Source organism: Solea senegalensis, linkage group LG5 (genome assembly GCF_019176455.1).
Source record: "Solea senegalensis isolate Sse05_10M linkage group LG5, IFAPA_SoseM_1, whole genome shotgun sequence".
Classification (NCBI taxonomy): Eukaryota; Metazoa; Chordata; class Actinopteri; order Pleuronectiformes; family Soleidae; genus Solea; species Solea senegalensis.
Window position 1 is genome coordinate 11,228,496 of NC_058025.1, and position 25,185 is coordinate 11,253,680.

The window sequence follows — 25,185 nt, forward strand, 5'->3', positions numbered from 1 at the left end:
GAGCAGCTTGAAGGCACATGGTACATCACAGGATTTATGATCCATTACAAGACAGCTATAGCCCATGTCTTAGAGAGTCTGTTTTAGGGTTTATGTGGATGTAGTCATCAGTAAAACTAGAAAATACCTTATGAGATTGTGTAGGGGGAAATTTGTATATAAGAACATTTTCTTGCCTGTTCGCTTGGTTTTAATGATGAAGTCGTGCTGCATTTTGCATATTTGCCTACATGCATCTGCTGAGTGAAAGCAGTTTTCACAAAAATGTCTTTATTTTTTTTGTAAAATGATTGCCTACCATCTCCCCCTGGCTGTGTTAATTTGAAGTCGGACACACACTCACCTTAGGACAGTGAAATCATTAGTCCTTGCTGCGGCAGACCCAGAAATATCTATAAAAATAACTCTCGCCACAAGTGACACACAGATACGTTATTGATTGTCTTTCTGTGCGACGCACTTCCAGTCTGGATAGGTGAGTAAGTCAGACGGCAAGAAAACACACGATTGTTTCTGCCACCCTCGCTGCTAGTGCAAGATCACGCCAAGTGGTTTCTACAAATCTCGCACAGCTAAAGCACTATAACTCTGCTCACTCATCTCTTGCAGTGAGCTGCCACCGATATTGGATTTCTGCCCTTCTCAGATTAAAATCACTCAAATACAAGAGTGTGGCTTGTGTCCATATGAGAAAAATGTGCTCACATCAGCATTCTGCGAGATGGGTTTCACTTGAACTGTGTGTGCACTGTGAACCCTGACCTTAAAAAGTGTTTTTCTGTCCTTGCCTATGCTCACTGTCTGTCATTAATGCATACACGCCCCAAAACGATCACCGCTATCACCTGAGCTATCGCTGCTAATACTGCATGTGCTGTATTTCCCCTGCATCCGGTCAATTTGGCATCTTCCGTGTAATCCTCCCCGGTCATGCTTTCTCTCCCTCTGCCGCTTGTCAGTCTGTCCTGTGTTGACCGGTGGAAAAACACAGCGGGGTGTTGTCTACCGACGCATCAGGCTCCTGACTGATAGTGTTTTCTTTTTGTCTTCAATTACATGCCTCAGACAGAAAGGGGAGGCTGACGCTAACAAAAATGAAGAATTATGACCTCCATTTAAGTAAATTCCCTCCGTCCTGCTAACATTGATTAAGCGGTTTCTGTTGTTCAAGCGGCTGACAGCAGAAACCTGTCTCTTCTATCTAATTTTATCAGCGATGCAACAAATCAACCTTCGACCCGCATCAAACTCACAGGGGCGAAAACACCATTAACGGGCGTTTTCTCTGCAGGAATATGATTTGACATCTTAATTTTCATTTACAAACAAGAAAGCTACTCAGCCACATCGCTACGGGCACATTTCTCACCCCCCCCGGTTCCCTCAGGTCATTTGATTACAGAAGGTTGACGCTGATGAGAAAAAGATTAATATATATTATATATAATATGTTCATATAGAGCACAAGTTCTTTGTTGTGCTGCGTGTAATTAATCACTGGTTGCACCAAAACATTTTGTAAATCACTGAAAGTTTGAGTGCGAGTCCGTTTTTATTGAATTTTTTATCAGGACATTTCCATAAATGTTATAAAACAAGATATTTGGTTATGTCTTAGTAACATTAACCCATTCAATTCCCTCCTCTACTCATTAATGGTGCCCTCTGCCTCAGGACACATTAACATTTAAGTCTAGTGCACAAGTGTGGTGTAGCCAGCGCTTCGGGAAGGTAATGATGCGTAAGATTCTCTCTGTTATCTATGCTGCACAATTGTAGGCAAGTCTGACCCCTAAATCTAAGCTGAAATGAAGATATCATGCGTTGTATCTAGTCGTAGCCACTATTTCTGTTGATGCGTTACAGATGAATTGCGACTTATGAGTTATCATTGACCTCATAAGGTATTAAATCTCTCCGATTAAAACAAACAGTCTCTAATTACTGTTTGAGATTCATTGTTTTGACACTTTAACCTTGGGTACTTCATCACTTCCGCTCCGCACAGTAAGAGATGAAATTAAATGATCCATGTGGCAAAAGGCAGTCAATTCACATTGTTCCTAACATTAGGTGAGGCCATTCAGAACTTTTGGCTCCCTCACGTTCATTATTTGTTAATGACACTATCAGCAAAATGTCCTCATTGTATCACTCTGGTCACATCACTCAACCGCCTGTGGTGACAGGAGAAGTCTGACATCTCCCTTGGAATGACCATGTCGGATGTGTGTCGAACTCCATCAACTTAAGTGTCCCTAAAAGACATCTGCAAATGCTAAAGCTGGAATTGAATCAACGTGTGCTCGTGGCTGCACGACAGCCGACAACAGTCTTTCTTTTCCCATCAGTAACAATAACAGACCACCGTCATGTCTCACAGTCTAATACGGTATTTACATCTCCGAAATCCAGCCCAGACATAGAATAGAATATAGAGCTAAACAACACCTTCACTTTATGAAGCAAGTATGACGTTATCACACTCTGATGAACTACTGGCACCGTCCGTCTTCCAGTGTTCTGCCAAAAGGCTTTAGAGTCCTTTCTGACAACAAGCACCGTGCTCGAGGCTGTTAAAGCTGCGACGACTTAACCTGCTTGAAAATCACATGCATGCAGTCCCTTGCAGGATTATTGTTCCTGGAAAAAGACATTGTTGTTCCCATCTTGGGTCTGGATGTATTTTGTAAGGCTGTGGCTGAGGTTAACGAATATGTTTAACACTGAAATGTTACTTGTTTCCACAATGGACTAAAAATTCCAATTCTGAAATACTCACTCATCATACTCAGGGCCACTGCAGACATTTTACTGTGTGACTCTTTTCACATTTTGATTTTTTTAATATGGCTCATGGTCATACACGTACTAATATTGCTTGCAATGAAGTTTATAAAATACTGTATTGTGTGCTGCTGTCTCGTAGCTCACAGGCCAGAATAGAATGATTCATTTCTTTTTATTCCGGTGGCCAAATGAACTTAATAAGCTGATGAATGTAGACGCCGGAAAACGTGACCGATGAGCGAAGCCGAACTTAGTTTGCCGTTGAGTCAATAATGGCGTGGTACGCAAGGAGAATAGAACCACAAAGTTTACTTCAACTCAAATGACCACACGTTGTTGCAGTCGGTGCCAGATAGACCTGCTGCTTCTGGTGAGCAAACAAGATTAAGAAACGAGATTAGGGAAGATTTGTAATGTTGTGGCTTCAGTTTTTCTCCTTTTAAAAAGATTAGTGATGAAAGATTAGACCTAATCAAGTCCGGGCCAGTCTTTTTAATTTGTTTTTTCTCCATCTTAACTCGTGAATATTTATAAATGTATGCTAACACAAAAACATAATCCTTAAAAAAAAGAAGATTGTAATTAGGTTAGGGTCTTTTGAAAAATGCCCCCGTTGTGATTTAATTCTGCCGCTTGTTTACTTGTTGTTTACTAAGTTCTTAAGAGTATAAAGAGAATACGAAGGATGGAAGTCAATGCAATGCTCGCGAAAGGTATCTTTCAAGTGTTGGGTCATCAGTAGAACTCCCTTATGGAAATGAGGGTGAAGATAATGATGGAAACCAGTGACTGGGCAAGTGCAGATGTACCTTCTCTGTCCTTCTACTTTCCCTTCTTCAGCTTTATGTCCTGTCCACTTAGGAGACTGTCAGCCGCCATCTGCTCCTGCGTCTTGTGGACATTCAGCTCGGACACAGCGGCACTGGGAAGTCACATGTCGGATGGCTTCATGGTAGATGACTTTAATATCTGCCAAAGTAGCCAGAGAGGCTATACGCTAGGATCGTTCAGTAGCCAATGAAGCCACAGGCCACTAAACCAATATGGCGTGCTACAGCAGAATGGATGTGTTCCATGGAAGCCCTGTCGGTTGCAGTGTAATTTAATCTAGCCCTTAGGACAAGCATCTCTCAACAGAAATGGGGGAAAAAAAAAATAAAGGTTAGAACCAGAGACTTGAGGGACAGGATGAATTGTATAACCCCGTGCTAACCCCCATCCATGCTCCCAACTCTAGACACTTCCATTTCTGCCTTGTCTCATTAAGTGTGGCATGTAAATTGCCTATAAAAGCAAAAGGAAATCTGCTTATTTTTTAATATTACAAATGGGTAAACACCTGGCTATGGAAAGACTTGGAGAAAGGATTGTAGGCCATTTGTTTTGTGGACAAGCTTGTGGTAGCAAACACTTAATTAACATGGAGATAACGGCAAACGTTTTTGTTCCCCCACCTCAGCTCCTCGAGGAAATATAGGGAGAGAGAAACTGAAGGACGGGGTGCCGATGTAGAAAACAGTCTTTCAAAGTGGTCTCACTGAGACAAAAGAAACCACAGAGACACGGGGTTTTGACAGCCACCTAGAGCTCCATTAACACCACTGTCTAAATGTTACAGATAAACAGATACAAATATGCCAGCGCCTGCAGCGTTTAGCACAAGACTTTTAACTGTCAAACTGTCAACCCCCCTCCCTTCCCTCAATAAATAGGAATTCCTGCAGTTTTTCCCTCAAACATGAGCCCACGGACCTCTACACCCTCAACAGCTGAAGCAACAATGCATTACTGCGTGATACCGAACTAATGCAGCCCATATGAAAACATAACTGTGCTTCCTACTTTGTAATATCGGTGAAATCCCTATGACAAATGCATTTCCAGTGAGCGGCAGTCACTTGAACCCACTGGCAGCGGCTCCGTCATGTGCATACAGTCTGTGGTGGGAGGACAAACTCGACTCTATTCCACTCTATCACCTTGCTTTGATAAAACCTAATTTCCCAAGGGCTTCAACTTCAGATGAACTCCGTTATAGGCTCCGTTCCTTTGCCAAGAAGCAGACAACTCTTAACATCTAACGCGCGGTGAATGGGACCATAACATAATGTGGAGAGCGCGGCGCTCCATTTTTAAAGAGTATAGTGTTGTGCAGCAGGGAAAGTGAGCGATAACTCTCAAACTGTCTCACTTTGATATCCCCATGAATTCCATTGCCATTTTAGGGAAGATTTCTTTTCTTTTTTCTGGAGTGATTAGAGCAGTGTGAAAAGCTTGGCTCAAAGTGGAGAATGAAAGCGCCCACTCGGATCATTGTAATGTTCAGTAGTGAACCTGTGAAAACATGCCTGCATCTCTCTCTCACTCACTCTCTCTTATTACTACTACTAAATCAGAAAAAGGCTAGTTCACAAAGTGTTATTTTTGTTTGATTTTGCCAGTGTTTTTGTGCAGCTTTTTTGGAATATATTAGACCACACAGTACTATATTGGAATTGGCCGCTGTATCACTGTAGCTGTATCTGACAAATGTAAATGCCTAGACAAAAGAAAAGGCCTAATTACTGGGTCCACTTAAAATGTGAGTTAATATCGCGTGGCCCTTGAATTTGATGTGTATAGTGTTGTGACCAGGACTCACAGATGTAGTAGTATTCTCTGCCCGGTCTGAACTCAAAGCCCAAAGAGAACGGAGTGAAGAGCTGGAACTTCTCAGAAAACTTGAGCGGCCCGTTCGGGGAGTGCGGCCTGTTGCATTCCCAGCGTTTGAAGCCCTTGGCAGTGTGATCGCACGTGCTGTAGCCGTCGTAGTTGACCATGTAGAGGACGTAGCGCTCCGTCCTCTCCTCGGGCACCGTGTCTTCGTAGTGAGGACAGTAGACGTCCAGGTAGTCATTTATGCACACGTCGATGTGGTAGTCCCCACGATGGAACCTAAAAAAAGTAGAGAGACACATGATTTTTTTGCGGACCTTTGGGATTCAAACACATGTTTTAAGCTCATCACCAAGTTTGTGTGCTTATGCATCGACATTGCTTCAGTCAAAAAAAAAAAAAATCCATTTGTACGAGAATGCAGCTTTGATCTTTTAGTATTCCTCCAGTGTTACGTGGAAATTTACAAGCACCGGCACTCCTGTCCTCTGGCTTCAATAAATTTGGGCGGGTTGGTTTATCCATAAATCTATCTCTGTAACAGATATTTACTCACACATCTGCCTTCTGAATGATAGCATAGTGACGTATCTAGTTCAGAGACAATATGCTTTCAAGAAAATACTTCTTTTCTTTTCTTTTCTTTTTTGACACTTCACTTAGTGGACCAAAAAATAAAAAAAAAAAAAAAATACAGAAAACACAGACACAGGCAACCACAGGCTGAGTGCAAATTTGAAATAATCTCGGCGGCGATACTGGATGGACCAGACAGTAAATGTCATGATAGGGAAAATACACAGCCCGGCTGTCACTGAGGGCTGTGCACTGAGGCATCTTTACAGCTTCAATGATCTAGAACAGTCCACACAGGGTCAGAGGGCTTTGATACATGCAGGCATATTCATCAGAAGGCCACACACTGTCACGAGCTTCACACACACACACACACACACACACAAACACACCATTTAAACTCTCTTGCCCCAAAAATAGGTCTCCTCCCTGAAGATTTTTTTTTTACGGCGACTAAAATTAGAGCAATTCCTCTGATGCGCGTTTATTCTCGGGTGCTGGATGGTGCAACCTTGATCCCAGGGTCACGGGAGGACATCCCCGAGGAAATATTGTGCACCTGTGAACTCGCTAAGGATGCCCTCCGTTTGGCACACGCTTGAAACACTGCAAGAGTCGATGATGTTAACCACAAAGTTGCACACACGCACACGCACACGCAGCTGGTGCCAGTGTCTCATTTCACCCGGGGTCCAGGTGGTGTGTGTTTATAATTGACACCTCTTTAATGTTGCAAGAGCACCTGACGGGAGTTTTGACGAAACTTATAATTGAAAGCCACCACTGCTGCCTGTGTGGAGGTCTCAACAAGTCACAGAAAGCACAGGGGGCAGAGTGTACAACAAGCTGAAATAATTTTATCCTGGGGACTCTGGAGCCTGAGGATAAAAGCAGTGAAGCAGTGCACCTGCAGCATGGTGACCTCTTTATCTCACCACGAGGTCCTCTCCAGTCTTCTGTTGCTGTATTGTACTAAATGTCTACAGTGTGACTCCGTTCAAAGGTGTACAGGAGTCACCGTAAAAAGAAAAAAGAAATGCATTGAGATGCAGAAGAAAATATGGGTAACTCTTTCCACCCACTTCATTTCTTTTCAAAACAACTCTTCAAGAATGTGATGTTTGATTTAATTCTCCAAAGAACAGATTTATTTTATTTTTTTTTTTGCTTGAATCAAATCATTACGTAGGCCGTGAAAACCCTCATCCTGCTTGGCGGCGTCTACTTCAATCTGCAGCATGTCTAGACAAACTTCACAGAATTACAATCACGGGGGAAAACCAGGCGGCTTGTTTTTTTGAGGATCAGAAAACAATTTGGAGAAAATCTGGCTTCGCTGCCTGACCTTGTCACTTAATTCCCATTGTTATAATCGAATGATTAACAATCAAGCAGCAACTCCAAACAAGAGTCATTTCTCATTACTGTGATCACACAAGTCTTCCAGCCCTTGCGCTCGCCGTCTATTTATGTGCATCTATGTGCATGCGACCATGAGCCGGCATGAAATGTTGTTTTCCTGTGTTTACCCATGTAGGGTAAATACCAATGCTAGGGTGTTTACAGCTAAGGCATGGGAGTAGTTCATCTGTAACATCTCGTTTCAAACATGTGTCTGTGGAGGTCTGAGAAACAGCCATGCATCTCCCTCGCTTCTTTAAAATGTCACTGACTTAATGGTCACATCCTCCCATCCGCTTGCCACAGCGTGTGTGCGTGTGTGTGTGTGTGTGCGTGTGTGTGTGTCAGCTGCCCTTCTCTCCTTGCCTCAGCAGCCAGAGTAGTGGCACGTGGCCCTGACTGCAAATGAAGCTGAGGATGTTTGGGTGAGTGAGCGTATAAAAGGGAACAGCAGGGGCATTTGTAACATATAGCACACACACACACACACGTATGCAATAAACACACTGTCGGTGCACAACCTCCACTTGCATACAGTAGATTAGGTTTGTGTTATCAGTCCCAGGCACACTGGCAAAGGGACAGAAGTAAGGCAGCCAGGAGCTTGGAGGGGTGAGACCTGGTTGCAAAAATGAGAGAGGGAATACAAATAAAAGAGGCACCGAGACTGAATGCTGCTGATAGTATTAGAGAAGTGATTCCCAGTGTCCAAGAAATTGCTCACCCATGAATTTATCACTAAAGAATATTCCACCGAAAACTGCATGTGCATGACATGACTCCGTGTACATTTTCGCCAGGTCTGTTCAGAGCAGGATTGTCAACAAGATGTATTGCGGGGGGGGGGTGTTTATTGACCTTATAAAAACCCAGTTGTCAAGGGATTCATTTAAGGGTTTTAGAGGCGTTCTGTTTATAGTGATGGCAGCCTTAATCGGCTGCTGCTCCTCCATAAACAGTCCACAGCAGGAAGAGGCAGCCTTCCTTCTCCACGAAAATGAACATGTGTTGTTTAACATACATTAACCTCTGCCGAACACACGCGCACCGGTGGAATGTAAAGCGAGGCTGTGCTCCGTTAGAATCCCAAAGAGTGAAATATAGGCCGTGAGTGACGGAAACAATAACACACGGCCAACAGAAGAGAGTAATTGCAAAGATAAAGTAGGATCAGCTAATCCAGTGGGTACAAAAGAAAATGTAAATTAAAGATCCATTAAAACAATTGGCTGTTTTGTGCGCGTGTCTGTCAGCAATATGCTGTTCTGTCTAGTGTATGCCAATGGTATAATTAGATTTTCTCAGTGTTTAATTAATAAACTCAGCGCTTTTTTATACACTGTAAGTACTGTAAATAGTGGAATCCGACAATTGCAAAAAGGGATTCCTTATTCTTCCTGTACATACACAGGCGCTTTTCCACTAGCGTGACTCGACTCGCCTTGGCACAGCTCGGTTATTTTGCTTTTCCATTTGTGTAAGTACGTGGTAAGGCGAGGTTCAACGCGAGCTGAGCTGATACCGTGCGCGACGTCGTCAGTCCACTGATTGGTCAGAGTGCCGGCACAGGACGAGGCATGAGCAAGAGGTCCGACACAAGAATCACGCTGAACAATGCCGAAGTATAGATCACCTAAAAAGACTTAATGGTCCTTAAAATGTGGCTTAATCTCCAACATTTAGCACCAAAATGTCTAAAATCTCATCATTCAACAGAGGAGTCTGGTGTCGCAGGAAGTACAGAACGAATCTTTTCCATTAACCGATTCTTATGATTCAGTACGTCGGAAAACAACTGTATACAAGTCATTAGTCACTCGCTTGTGTGTGTCACGTTTACAACAGAGTCACGGCGGTTTCATGCAGCTGTGCTGTGATGACCCCGCCCACGTTAAAGGAGGTACTGTATTGTATTGGAAAACCAACCAAACTGTGTAGATCCGAGCCAAGGCGAGGCGGTACTTTGTAGTGGAAAAGCGAGTTCTTACACATGAGAAGGTGACTCCTCAATGCAGACAGTGATCACTTACGTTCCATATCATTATTAAACACGTAAACGCTGAGATAATATCCAGTGTAAGCCTTGTTTCCAATAACACACACACTCTACCCAGCCACCACTGTCAGTTCCGTGCACTTGACAAGAATACACTAATGAGTATCAATCCTTTCTTCATCTGGGAACAGTGCAGTCACATAGTGTAGCGGTGGTGGCCCCTGGCAATAAATAGGTAATTATGGAGCAAAGTTGGATAGCAGGCTAATTGTCAAACAGTGATAATTGCAGGTCTTTGCTATGCCACAGCTGTCCCGATGAGCTGTGGGTCACAACACAAAGCCAGGGAAATCAGCTGGACGCAGCATGTGGGCGCACATGTTTGTGTGTGTGTGTGTGTGAGTGGAATAAAGGCGGATAATCCTTATAACCAACTGATTACATTTTCATACCAGGTCGTCAGGAGAGAAACTGAGGGGCCAGGTACTGCCAGTCCTCGCATTCAAACTTGAACACACACACACACACACACACACACACACACACAGACGCCGTAGGCCACACGACTGTAGACTCACAAACAGAGAGGGCGAGTTTGGGAGAGCTTGAATCTTGAAGTGAATGCAGGGTAGGGTAGCACACCATTGCAGTCGCTGATTGGCTCATTTCCATTTCAATTACACAGCCCAGTGACATTGCTGTGCATACTCTCGGGCACACATACACGTTCTCACTGGGAGACAAACACACACACACACACACACACACACACTGTACCCAGTGAACTCCCGTCAACCACGTCTCTGAGCTTTGCACCAGCGGCTGCAGACAGAAAGCGAGGAGACCAGGGAGAGAAGAGCTCTGTCGCAGGTAGAGGCAGCGAGCAATCCGGCTCATCTAACCCGTTGAATAAGTGCGATTCAACAGTGAGAGGAACTTTATAGTGTGCTGCCATAGTAACGTGATGCTGACCCAGAAGGGGAGGCAGAGAGTGATCATCACAAACACGAGATGTCAGCGGAGGGAAAAAAAAGGTCCCACTTGAAATGTTTTCCTTGATTAGCCGAGGCACAGATGCTCTAGAACAGTGATTTCCTGGTTTGGGACCCACATATGAGTCCCCGATCGTGACCTTTACTATTTTGTGTGTTTATGAGTCGCTACGTGATGCAGAAATTTGCTCACCTTGACGTATATACAGTATTAAGTTTTCTTTCCTCTGTGACATTCAATGCAACTTGCGTGCGAGCCAGAGAGCCGCTCTCAAAGGTGAACCTTTAAGCAGCACAACATTGTGATCTTAAAGAGGCACAATTGATGAGTGTACAATAGATAATGGTGCAAATGGCCAAATGAATTCTGCTTCAGTTGTTAGAAGAGCTGTCAAGACTGTCGTCCTTACACACAGGTGACGGATGAAGGCATAATAAAGTCAAACCTCCATTACCTTAGTATAAAAACATAATCTGTCTCATTTTTTGGCCATCTCTTTTCTCACTACTCCTTTTTTTTTTTTTTTCACTTGGCCCACAGTCTCGCACATGACCTCAAATCAGATGTGTTTACATTATTTCACCTCTCCCTGTCGGAATTCATACCTAAGCTATATTTTCAATTCGTAGCCCTCGGGCAATGAAGCATTACAAGATAAATCAAATCACAGTAAACCAGAAACTAGAAATGTGTTGGTGCCTTAGAAGGCACCGCTGAGATTGTTTTGTTCTTAACTCTTCCTGTTGAGTGTGAGCATGCATATGTGGAAGTGTGTGTGTGTGTGTGTGTGTGTACACACATGTGCGTGTTCCTAAAGTGAAAGATCATTTGTCCGTTTTGGTCTGGAGGGAAACTATGTTTACCCAAGAGGACATGAACTCTGACTGAACCCAGACTAAAATACACGAGCGAAGGCCTTTTCCAGACCTTTCAACACGTAATCCACCAATGTTAATCACAAACACTTCTTGATTTAGTTTGCGCAGTTGTCTAATTACAGATAATCGGTTTGGAGGATGAAAGGCGGCACCGAAAGAAACACTTGAAAGACAAAGAGAGGCAGAGGGGACGACGAGAGGCCGCGGCGTCCGATCGTTCTTGGTATTCGGCTTATCCGAAGAGGTGTCCACGTTGTTACTGCTGATGGAAAACAGAAATATGGGTGACTAACACACACACAACTGAATCCAATATTGACACTCAACGATCATCACTTGCCTGTAAAGTGAAATCCTCGCTAAGCCAGGAATTCCTCGCCTCTTTCTTCTCAGGTAAATTGAGAGTGAAAACATTTTCCGTTTTGTCTAGCAGACTGGCAAGAAATGACAAAACCACCTTATGGGATGTTCGTATTACAGCTCATCATTAACAGCAGGCTATTTCTCAACCTGTCTAACAATCACAAGGCCGCGTTGCGTCACCCCCCGAACTGTTACATGGCTCGATCAAATGTCAGAGTCTCACAGTTTGGACAAACACGACGAGGCGTCAGGCAGGCCAATGTTTTAGTCAGAACCATCTGAGAACTTGGCAATGATGACACACACTGCAGAGCTGCATGTGTGAATACTGTGATTAAGGCGTCTAATGTTGCAGCTCAACCCCAGTGTTTTCGTCTAAGAGATAAACTGACCAGGAGTTCCTTGGACTCGGATGCATCAAAGTTGCCACATAATGACTACAGTGTACAGTTGGTAACAGATGATAATGATAATAATAATAATAATAATAATAATAATAATGAGAGTCACCGCCAGAACTCGCAAAGTAAGACACAAGTTCAAACCTCAGCTCGTGTTTCACGTTCTTGCCTCTGCACACTGATTCAATTACAAAGCACCTTTTTAAAGGAACAAAAAAAAAAATAAATAAATCAAAGAACAAGGTGCAACCACCGCCGAGAACAAGTAAAGAGCGGTGGAGTCAGACGAAGAACATGTGAGAGTGTCACTCGATGACATATGAGTTGACAGGCGCATTCCTTTGCCGGCTAACTGGCTGATAGGCTTACAGCACTGGGAGGGGTTCAAGGCAGAGGACAGTGAAGAGATCAGACCTATAGAGTATCACATATTACTGATGTTACCTCTGGGACAAAGTAGAAGGCAGGGGTGTGTGTGTGTGAATGTATGCTTATTTGAATGTATTTGTACAAGGTATCTGCTGTAGTAGACACACACACACGTACATATATACAGTATATATACATAGCTGCTGGCTATGGTGCATTTTACTGTGTCCATCTGCTGTAGTTTTATGGAGGGTGCACTCCAGGCTCAGAGCAGGTGGTCAACCCAGTATAATATACTGACTGCCATCAGTGAGAGACACAGGGAGGTACCCATGCATTCCTTCATTTCTCCGTCTTTCACATTTCATTGGTCCTCCCATCTCTGCTCTTTCCCCTTCACTTCTCCTCACTATTTCTGTCCCCATCTCTCCATCCCCTCTACCCTCCACTGCTCCGTCTCTCTTCTTCTCCTTCTTCTTACTCCACCAGCGCCACCCTCGACTGTGATCCTACGATATTCATTTATGCCTGTCGGCACTCATCCCCCCCATGGAGACAATGAATTAAGAGCAGTGACAGACAAGTTCTTGTTTCTGCTGTGGGTGCTGAGCGATACCGCGAGCGGTCGGACTCCGCCGCTTGACAAAAAAACAAGACGGACACACAATACACATCCTCTGAGCTCACGTCTACTCATTACTCTGCCAAACAAGCATTTTTATTGGTGTTTGCCACTGATGTGTGCGGGGCTACATGTGCGCGTGAATGGCACGGTGCATGTATGTGAGTCTGTGTTTTATCTCTGTGTGTGTGTAAAAGGGCTTCTTTATGTCTCCACTCGTCGCCAAGGGAGTCGGGGGGGAAAAAATGACACATCCCGCCCCCCCCTCCCACCCCCAACATCCTGTCAGACCCTGAGGCCATTCTCCTGAATCATTGCTGCCCCCAAACCTACTTCAATTCCTTTGTAAATACTGTGTGCTCCGACATGTTTACAGGAACCACAGTGGGTATGTGCATGCGCGCAGACACATGCCAGCTTATGCACGGTCACCGCCAATTAATAGCCATAAATTATCGTGTGGTGAAGCGTGTTTGCCATTAATCATAACTCATTGTTTTATAGTGACAAGGTATTTGTCAGTTGAGACGGAACAGCAGCCGCGTAGCATGTCTTTCTAACGCGAGACACGGAGAGAGAGAGAATCACGTCCTACACAGCTCAAACCTTGCTCCGTCGTTTAGTCCTTTACCTGCGCCTGGCTCTGAATAGACGGCTCGCAGAGCAAAGCTTCCAGAGGGTGAGATAAAACACAAACGCCCCACTGGCTGCTTAAAGCTGCCATGTGTCTGCAGCGATGAATGCTTACATGCGAGCAAGTGACATCACAGAAACACTTGAGTGGGTGCAGTGCCATAGATGCGTCAATACAGATGTGTGGATTTGCAAACGGTGGGTGACTTTGCATGATGTCCCCGGTGTAAACAGACCTCTTGAAGGTAAAGTAAAATCTGTTCCATTTTCACTTTCTTTTCTCATCACAATACAATCGGTGCACTACGAAAATATCCCTCGGCGTAGACCTTAAATTAATAATATTTCCACTACCTTTTTTTTCCCCTTATACTAAAATCACTGCGCCCAGGAAATGCTTATGTGCAAGAAAAATGATATCAAGAATAGAAGGCTTTGCCTTTTGAAAGTATTAAGTAGCAGCGAGACATTAATCAGGGCAAACATGCAAGGCAGCACTGGCACATTTTGAAAAACAAAGCACAAGATGACCTCCCGAGAGTCGAACTACAACTTAAACAATTCCTACACTGACAAAATAGCAGCCGGCACTAATGAGCCAACACCATTTTCTTATTTTACCCTGACCCGACTGTTCTGATTTTATATCACAAGCGATCTCGGGGACTTTGTTAACTTATTCTTTCAGGCAGTGTTCACCACATTTGAGAAAGAGTTACAACTGACCATGAATTAGATCACCTGAAATCGGGTAATGATAGAAAAGGGTGACTGAAGTAATCATCATTTCTTGCTAGTTGATATGATGTGGTGTTGTTGTCGCCTTTCATACCGTGAATCATGAAAGGATTGTCATGTGATTTCTGTATTTTGGATTTTTGTTCTACTAATAGACTGGTTATTACTCTGCTTTTGAAAGGAGGCGCTTTGATGAAAAAAAGAGAAAAAGACACAGAAACAGTGAGAGCTTGCGTCCATTAGACTGACGTCATAACCCTTGAAAGGACTATTACAAACACATTCCTGACCTCCTACCTTCTTTTTCTTCATCCGCCACCTGTGTATGAGACATTACGGAAGAATGACAGCCCACTTTTCTTCTGTTGCTCGACGCAAGCCCCATTCGCCCCTTGTCTCAGTCTCTCCGGACAAATGATCAGCAGATGGATGGAGGAGTGAAATGAGTAGGAAAAATGGCAGAGATAGACAAAAAAAAAAAACCAATAATAAAGGAAGGAAGGAGGGACGCACACACAATGTGGGAGACACAGGAGGGGGTGCAGAGTGGTAGGAGGGGAACAGAAGAAAGGCATTTTTGTGTGTGTGTGTGTGTGTGTGTGTGTGTGTTGAAGCTCCGGGAGATGGAGGAAAACAACACAGATGAGACGAGAGGCGGCAGTGACGAAAACAGACGTACCTGTGTCCTGTCTGTTTCATCTTTGCATGTTCACCTACTGTACGTACTAATCATCGCATCACAGCCATGTGTACACACATGCACTCATGTGTTTGTGGCCCACTCATATATTTTATATGTATATCTAACACTAACGCACACACACACTGACTGACTGACTGACCTTCAAGGTAGGTCGCCGTGGAGCTGTGTCAGGGAGCTATAATGTCACCAAACCCTTTGCCCCTTTCACAGTTCACAAACCACTGACTGAGTGTAGTCTATTGTGCTGCACGGGTTACTGTGTGTGCATGCGTGCATGGCCCGGGCATTAAGCCTCCTGTGGGCCGGTACTCTATGTAAACCGTAAAGGGTGAGGCGTGCGGGGGGGAGCCAGCTGGTGAGAGTCGTACATTGTCTGCGGGATGCAATTGCCTCACTGACAGATTGTAGCTGCTGTCGTGCCTGTCTCTAAATCTCTCTTGTCGCGCGGAAACCTTCGTTGCCTGAGGAATCCTCTCAACAAGTGAGAAAGCTTAACCCTTTAAAGTCCAGTTGTATGACGTCGTTTTTGTCAAATAAAAAAAAAACTTTGAATTTGCCACAATTAAATGGCTGAAAAAGGCATTTCATTGTCACCACATCCTTTATCTGCCATACTGCATCCGTTATCATGGAAATAACTTATGCAGTTCACAAAGTACGATGTGTTGAGCTGGTGTTGATTGGCTGTTGACTGTGCACACTTCTTGTGATATAATTCCGAAGATCACAGTTTCATTTTCACAAGGCTGTCACTGCGTTTGAGGGTTGCACGCGTGCACGTGCTTCTCCCCACAGTGTGTTCATTTACATTAAATGTACGAACCTACTGTTTATGTATTTATATTATATTTATATGACATTGTATAGCTGTTTATAAAGAGGTGATTTTCAAGGTCAATGTTCGATCTCAGTTTCATTTTACATAGGCTTCCCCGACTCTGGTTCAGATAAAATCATGTTAAGAAATGTTTTGCTTGGCATCAAGTGCCCACCTCATGGAGTCTCAACTTGTTGGTTTTCCTTCCACAAATGTTTGCCCTTGGCTGATTTTCTCACTCTATCCATCGTGATGTATATCTTTCCACTGCTCGCTCCCCCATGCTTGTTTGGCTCCCAAAACGAGACGATGTGTCATGTGACAGCTGGCGATCTAAACTCTACTTTGCTCATTTAAAACTTTCTTAGACCTTTGTCACGGGATGTGGTTGATTTATTTATTTTTTTTCTCTCCATAACACACATGAGTATATATTTTCCCTTCCTGTACTGAAGGATTAGAGAAGTTTGAGAAAAAACAGCATGTTTTGTCGCATCATGTCATGTTTTGCAGCCTTTGTTATCGGCATCTGTCTAGACAGTGTATATATGTCTCAGTCATAAGGTAGTCTACACATCGGGAGGCAGTGTTGACACAGCCATCAGATAACAGAAAAACAGCAATATTCCCTGATGGCTATCATCTTGGAAACATGACCAAATTAAAAAAAGAAAAAGCCATTAAACTATGTTTGTTTGTTTTTTTAAAAAAGGCTCACATCTTGTCAGTGAAAACCTATCGCACTGATCAGAATCTGAGTTCACTCATTGACTTTAAGAACATTGGAAATTCACCAACATCCTCAGTGTTATGACTTTGTTATTGAACCGGAGAACTGGCAGACGTGTGATGTGGTGGATGTGGCAGCTGAAGCAAAGAGGAGGTGATTTCCAGCACATCTGCTGATTGTAAAAGGCAGAGTGTTTTAAGAGCAGACAGTAATGGGGAGATGATAGATGAAATAACAAGGCAACGTCACCAAACACGGCTGCTGTTTCCAGCTTTGATTCGCCTTTCCTAATATTTTCATCCACATTTTGCTCGGGTGACTCGATAAGAGGACGATGGCATGAGAGAAATTTCAAATGTTGGCTTTATGAGGGGCAAAAACAAGAGTAGAAGTGTCCTACACATGTGCATCGACTGTCCGCTCCTGCACACGTGTCTGTCAGAGGAAGATATATAGAGGCAGAGGGATGTGACGAGGTAGCGAGGAGAACAGAGCAGTAGCTGTAACTCCAGAACGATCAGCCGTGGGGGGGCTGACATATGGGCCTCTCTCCTAATTCTTCATGCCTGTTTAAAAAGCTATACGGCCCTTTTGCTCCTCCAGCGCCGTGTACGCATGTGTGTATGCACGTGCAGGGTTGAAGTCTGTATTAAATGTGTGTGTGTGTGTGAGCGTTTGGTATGAGGAAAGCATTTTCCGGGACCTGCAGGGTCAGCTTCCCATGGAGAAGCTGTCAAGGTCCCACGCAGGGGGTTAAGTGGTGTGTCGGGTACTTGGGCCGTGTGTCTTATTGTGGGCAAAGTCTGTGTTATATAAGGGCAAGAAAGGTCACTGTATAATATAGATATGGGCATACACGCACATACACACATATCTGAATGCATATATATATATGTGCAAGTGCACTCGTAAATCCCTCAAAAATCAAAGTGTGCAGTTCAGGGCCAGTTTGCACTTATCCTTGTATTGACCTCATTACAAATGGTTTACATCACTGAGGCCTTGGTCAAGCGTGTGCGTGCATTCATTGCAGATAGGCCGTGTTCAGTGTTGATGCACACATGCACACAGGCGAAAAGCGATAAAGTTCGAAAAGAATAAAAGGGGTCTTAGGTAAGAGCCATCTGGGTTTCACTTTTCGGTTTGTTGCAGATAAAGTACACGTCGCACATTTGAAACTCGACTTAGTGACCGTCAAATGAAAATGTGTTGGTTGTAGCGACACCTGCTTATGTGCTCTTTGCGCGTCGTCGTCTTAGAGAGAGTTGCCCGCGCGTTTCCCTTCGGGACGTGCCAAGTGGAAGCAGTCCGTCTCGTCCTTGCCTTTGCTCCCCGACGCCCACCGTGTTGAACAAGGACTAGTTTGACAGAACCTGAACTCTTTCTTGTCATGTCAAACAAAGGATGTGCGGAATGACTTTGTTCTGCCGCCCTGCAGAGTGGGCCGCGGGCAATTAGTGTTACGAACACAGTGGCTGTGTGGGCGGTGACCTTACTGTATGTGCATATGAGCGCCATGTGCGTGTGTGTGTGTTTATAACTCACTATATATTTGTATGAGACTCACAACAGGAAAAAAAAAACAATCCTAATCCAAACCATGAAAAAAAAAGAAGCTCAATATCAGTGTTACAACTTTTCATTAACCCTTATTAAATGTAGACACACCCACATGCAAATACCCAAACCTCTTACCAAATCACTCGTCTTATAATAGAGCGTTTGATTGTTTCTTGCTGAACCAAAACTAGTTCTGCTTTCAAACTAATTGGCCTAGTTGTGTTTATCCCTGTGGAGGGAGATGGAAGGTTCTGGCACTAAATCAAGGTCTGTAGGTCAAGTCTTGATGGGCACAAGCTACGTTCGGTTCACACTTCCAACTGTGAGTGCGTGAACTTTTGAACTTGCCTCACGAAGCAGGAAATTGAAACAATAAGCTTCTGGAAAGAAAATGAAATTTCAACACTCGGGCGGGATTTGTTATACTAACAAATGATTTGGCCCCTTTGTGCTGTTTATTTATGTGCTCTTGTTGGTTTTGGGCAAACAGAGGAATATATGCGGCCACACATGAATGCACACTCACAAGCGGGGATTTTTATGGAGGCGAGCGGTGACACATTGTGGACAGGTTTTCGGAGGTTCACCGACATGTGTGGTCTAAAGTTAGCGCAGTTGGGGCGAGTGCTCTCCATCTTTGCGTCCATTTATCCCTGAACATACACTTCTCCGCAGCTGTCTCCTTCATCTCATCCTCTGACCTGAGCTGGCTGTCAGGGCCTCCTGCTCCAACACATACTGAGCGTTCGCCACATACCACGGCTGGGTACAGCAAGGCCTCATAAAATAAAAATGACCATCAATCTGTATTATAGTACAGGCCTGGACTATTACTTTACACCAAAAATTAATACCATATGTTTTACTGCACGTGGTGTGCCATTGCAATATTTTCCAATAATTTGGCACCGAATTGATTTGACGTTATTTGCTTGCGACATTAAAGTAATGCGAACCATCTGTTTAAAATGGAACTTTCACACAAGTTTATTATAGCGCCATAATGTTCATACTTATATCTATAACACAAAGATGATTCTGTGCGGCCTTATCCACTCCGGCTGCCCCACTCCACCTGTTGCGCTCTCTCTCCACACTGTGATTCCAGTGTGTCGAAAGCCTAAACCGTCTGGTATTGATGTCCCCATCAGGACACAGCGGGGGCCCCTTCATCATGGACACACACATAGAGACAGAGATGCCTGGATGAGATGTCCCCGTTGACGCATTAGTCCAGTATGTCCCCGTGCATGTGCGCAAGGAGATGGTCCGTAACCAATTTGGCAGCGTTGACGGCTGAAACCTCCCACAGGTGTCGGGGATCAATTCAAACACAAATCATTTCATACACTAATCCTCCCACAGCCTCACCTGCATGTTTTACACTTTCTGACATTACACAGCTGTTAACAGATCCGTTCCTCTCTCCTACTTGTTTTCTTTCTTCAACCCGAGGAGTCTGTTTTTCTCAGATAAAAATCACAACTTCCCATAAATACGGATGACCTTTCGTTTCTATTGCAGGAAAAACACACATCAGGCGGATTTTCCGGGGGGAGAGCGCGCGATCGAGATAATGTAGAGAAGGAAAAATATGACAACGCGGTCCAAGACAAACTTTTGATTTCTGTTTCAAAGCATATCCGAGGCATGTGCTGAACCGGTGGGACGATGAAAGAGAGTATTATAACGCCTAACAGACAAAAGGAGAAAAGGGGATTACAAAAGTATTAGGATGAAATTCATATGTCGCTATCTGATTGACCATCTTTGCACCGTGGCACGTCAGCACGCAGTGTGAGGCGGGTCAGGGTTTGATATCAGACTCTGGTTTCATGCTATTAGAAATAGGCTAATGTGAAAGGCTAACGCGCTCGAGAGAGAGAGAGCAGGAGAAAAAAGGGGAAATTTGTTCAACTACAGAGCGCATTTCTACGTCTCATTTAAGCAAATCTGACAGACGACAATGGATCAAAGTGATATAATCAGTGTTTTACAAAATATTAACAAAAGCCAAGGCTGTTGTTAAGCTCGCTGGCTGATTTTACAGATTATCTTTCCCACACTCACATGCACACGCACAACCACATCACAGGCATTTTCAGTATTCATCGCTGACTCGATATATATTTCCCGATGAATGGTGGAATATTTGAAGCGCATCATAAGTAAACAGCCGAGGAAATGACTGGAAAAGCTTATTTATCGCAAGGGTGCGACTAAAGTGTGTGTGTGTGTGTGGAGGGGATTTTGTGAAATGGGTTGTGTGTAATATCTCCACGTGCTTCCCGGTCACAATCGGTTGAGTCAAAATTAAGGCAGCACGTAGTGGGGGGGGGGCAAGGCGACACTTTAGAAAACGTATGCATGCAACACAAGTGCTTCACGAACAACAGAAAGTGTGTTTGAGTACGTCGCTGCTCGGATTTTCCTCTCTAAAAATATGGAATATTCCAAAAAAATAAATAAAACCGTGGTCAACCACCAACGAGCATCACGAGGGGAAAAAAACAAAACATACACTTATGGAATGCTGCGGTGTAGCAAAGCTATACAGTCGCAGTGCATTTCTGTGCTCTTGCATTAAACATCAGGCACTGAGCATTGTAAGTGCTTCTATTGTAATCAGGCCAAAGCCATAACTGCTCCCACAAAGGCCCAGCGCAAGTGGCTGAAGGTCCATTTAGGCATTCAGCACAAAGAGCATCACTTGATCAATAGACAAGCTCGTTAGGGCAATATGCTGTGGCGGGCAAATTCGGAGACACGGGAGGGTGTGGGTGTGACAGGGGAGGGGCTGATGAGAAGTGAGCAGACTGAGCAGAAAGGCAACGGGGACATAAAATTCAGATTTAAGCTTAACGATGCTGAATGAGTGAATGACAGTCCAGAAACCAAGCAACTAAGTGCTCTGTGCTTACAAAAATGTAATGAGGTGTGTGTGTGTGTGTGTGCACACGTGTGATCGAAAGCCACTAAAAGCTCTTTAGGGGCACCTGAGGGAGTCATCCTTCATGACTTATCAACTAGGTAGACAGGCAAAAGTGTGCGTACACAAGCACACACACACAGGCACACAGGCCAACACACACTTATGCACACAAAGTGGATCCGAAATGAACTCTTGTCAGGTTGAGGGGAACAAAGGTTAGAGAGGAAGAACATAGGGAAGAGGAGTGGAGGAGTGGGCAAAAAAAAAGAAGAAGAAAAGACTGGAGGAGAGGGGGTGTGCACAGAGAGGAAGGTGGAGGGTGGAGGAGATCCTCCCTGGGCTGTTTGGCCTTGAGATCGATCGCTTATCACTGTCACCTAATCTGTCCATCTCACCCTCTCTCTCTCTCTTTCTCTCTCTCTCTCCCTCCATCCCATTCTGGTTCAGAAAGGTGTAGAGAAAACGAAGGGCAGAGAGAGATATGGGGAGACAGAATGATGGAGTGTGCAGCTCTCATGAATAGAATTAGCGGGGAGAGCGAGAGACGGAGAGGAAGTCAGTGTGGAGATGGAGTAAGGAAAAAAAAAAAAGCAAATAAAGACCAACAGAAGGTGAAGTCGACTGACAGTAAGCACCAAGTGACAGAGTAACAGTGAAATCTGTGATAGACTCAGATGCACAGCTACTAATCATGACATCGACGCACTGGGGGCGGCAAGTTTGGTAAAGGTGGCAAAATCAAAGAAGTAACAACAAAATGCAACAGATAAATACCATTCTGTTCTGTCACTATCAGCAAATTAGCAACATTTAATCAACAGTTAATAAAAAAAACATCTCCGTAATGCCTCTAAATTGAAACCCCCTTGTGTCTAAGGTTGAATTGCAGACGATTATTCATGCTTTTATATCCACATGTCTGGACTATTGTAAAAGTCTTTCTACCTGTTTAAATGAGACGGCGTTCACATCGTGCTGCAAGGCTTTTAACTGGATCTCAAAAAAAAAGGGGGCGGCGCATATCACGCCTGTTTCCTGACCCTAACTTTTAGAGCAACGCATGGTCAAACTCTCCTGCTACGGCGTCACACGCCGACCCGCAGTCTGACGTCAGAGTTTACTTGTGGTTTTAAAAAGCAGTTAAGAACTTCTCAACCTTTTAATTAGACTGATTGTTTTATTCTTTTCATAGTTTTTTTCACCCTGTTTTTTGTTTAAACCATCATTATTTGATGCATTTTACTCCTATCGCCCTGTGAAACACTTACTAAGATCACCTTCTTTACTTTTAAACTACTGCAAGAAATCTCAACTTCATTGCTGAATAAACTGAGCCCTCTATTGCTCTTGCTTCTCTCTTCTCTGTGCTGTGCATAAAATAGGAAAAGGCAGTTTTTGGCATAATCCATAAGCCTAATATAAAATATAAAATGTGTACGATGTTTCCCAGCAGACGTCAACATGTAACAACTACAACCACACATTTTGCTTCCTGAAATGACACCGTGCAGCAGGTGAAAACCATCGCTCTGTACTTCTCTCAACTCCCCTCTATTGCACAATTTTTACACACTGCTTCCCCTTTTCCTCTCCCCCGTTCTCCCTTTCCATCCTTCCTTCCTCTCCTCTCCTCTCTATTATTATCCCTCTACTATCCACTGCCTCCTGGCTGTCTTTTGGCAGCTCAGGCGGGATGACAGATGAGAGGGAGGAAACAAGAGACAGAGACATCAAGAAGAGAAAGAATGGGCTGTTGTTTGGTGTTGCGCCGTGATCCTCTATGAAGATTTCCGCCGTGTTCCACTAAAAGTACAGTAAACAACCGTAATAAACAACTCCCAATCACCCGTCTAGCGTCTTTGCAGGAATCCGACATAATAAGACGCGAGGCGGACGCCTACGTCGACAGGGTCACGTGGAAACAAGAAAGGGCAGGTGATGGCATGAGGGAAAGAATAAAGGACATAAAGGATGGTGTGAAAGTCCCACCACAGCAGCAGTGGGGGCTTTACTTAGGGCTGCAATTAACCTGAGCACTTAACCCCCATCAGGGAGCGAGGGAGATGGAGGCAAAGAGAGAGAGAGAGAGAGGAGGACGATTTAAGGAATGGTCCAAACAAAGAGTTTCCAATTTTCTCAGACGGCGCAGGACGAATGTGAACTTGGTACAAACTAATCACACGTGACACCGAGGGAAGCAAAAAAAACAAGCGGAGAAGAATAGAAGACATGTGAGGAATGAAACAGCAGAGCTACAACCACAAGCACTAGTGCCCCTTGCATGTTTCTCAGCCAAACGGCATGACTCCATTTAACGGCACGACTCGACTCCGCAGTTGAGTGTGTTATGACTCTGACGTGGTGTATTAGGGTCCCTCCTTTCACGTCTTTTTTTGTTGTTTTTGTCTCAACAGAGAAGGACATTGCTACTTTTTGTGTTTATATCTTTTTAAAGTCTACATATTGATCCGGGCCCCACATCGGAGAATAAATCCCGCTGGCAGTGTGATGAGCAGCGTAAGTATTGTCCCGACAGCTAGAAAGGAAGCCAATTTAGAGTCTCTCCTTTTGTTTCCCTGCACTCAATTGTGTTCCAGTGAAGCTTTAATGGCAAAGACCATTGATTCAAAGTGTTGGCAAGATGCACGGCACGGAGGAGTAGAGACAGGACAGAGATGTCCGAAAGAGAGGGAAAGGACAGTGAGTGTGATGTTTGATAACACTGTGCTTGTGCAATGTATATGACATGCATACATGTGACAGGGCCACTGTGTGGGGAACCTTTCAGGTATCTCTGTCTTTCTCTCACACGCACACATTATGCTGCATCCTTCAGTCTGTTTCCACCCTCTGCTGCTTCCTCCTCCTCCTTGATTTTTTTTTTTTTCTCGTCCATCTGCGCGCTCTATCTGTGCAAATAGGTCTGAATGTGCGTCTCCACTTCACGCTCTGCCTTTTCTCTTCATCACACTCACACCGGCACCGTCTGCCTCACACGGAGTGGAGACAAATGTGAATGCACACACACACACACACACGTGCACACACAGAGCAAAGCCCTCCCTGATAGTATTTCTAGCAGCAGGGGTGGATATTGGAAGTGTCATTGCAGTATCGTTGTGCAAGTCCACGTTTAGTCCAAAAGTTGAATTCAAACATCCCCACTTTTTGTTTACGTGCCTGATATAGACACAGCTGTGACAGGGCGGACTATCGCGCTTAATTGCTTCCCGTGCTCGGGATCTCAGCTGGGACATCCCGATCGTTAACAAGCACGGCAGACAGTTGCATCAGCTGTCCTCTATTGTCATCAGCCGAGCGAGGGTCACTGTCACAGAGCCAGCGCCGCGACGGCCGCTGCGCTGGGTGAGCGTCAGAGACCAGCGCGTTGGAAAAAGATAGTTTGCATTTTGTGGCCATGTTTTTTTTTTTTTATTATTGTAAATATGTTTTATACTGTTCAAAGTTCAAATTCAACGCGCACATTTTCTTCATTTTAAATTGTTGCTATTCAAAGTTATTATTATTATAGACACTTTTCTCACACTTTTATGGTTAAAATAAGCATCAAAAAAAGTCATTTTGAGGGTTAAGCTGTTGTCACGCCTGTTAACACACGGTATTGGGTTTTAATTCAAGGGAAATACAAGTTTATTAGGATCACTTCCTCAAGAAGGGATTATTTGTGTGTGTTGTAAGTGTGTGAAAGCAAAACTATGTGACCTTGAAAGTCTGTGACTTTAACGGCCAGATTCAGGCCCAACATGCTGAAGAGTAATGTTAACCCGGGGGTTGATTAAAAAAGAAAAAAGAAAATCCACTTCCCTCGTGTTTGAAACTGCGACAGGACGTCGGAACAAGCGGTCCATATTCTATAACCTTTATTAAAGCAGGAGAGCCTTGTGTCCTGTGGCAGCAGGACAGACCTACAGACATTTTACAGAGACGTCACAATGCAGCATTAAGTTATCATCTACTGCCAGAGTCACTTGACTCTGCAAGTAATTGAAAGATTATTTTAAAAACAT

At 44.1% G+C, this 25,185-nt stretch overlaps 1 protein-coding gene across 2 annotated transcripts in view; it reads right to left on the minus strand.

Annotated features, from left to right (window-relative positions):
- LOC122769376 (ephrin-A5b-like) overlaps positions 1–25,185 on the minus strand; it is an 84,753-nt gene that overhangs the window by 8,963 nt on the left and 50,605 nt on the right. For both annotated transcript variants that reach the window (XM_044025879.1, XM_044025880.1), the window contains exon 2: positions 5,432–5,724. In XM_044025879.1, the coding sequence (XP_043881814.1) occupies positions 5,432–5,724 (293 nt within the window). The remainder of the gene's footprint in view (positions 1–5,431; positions 5,725–25,185) is intronic.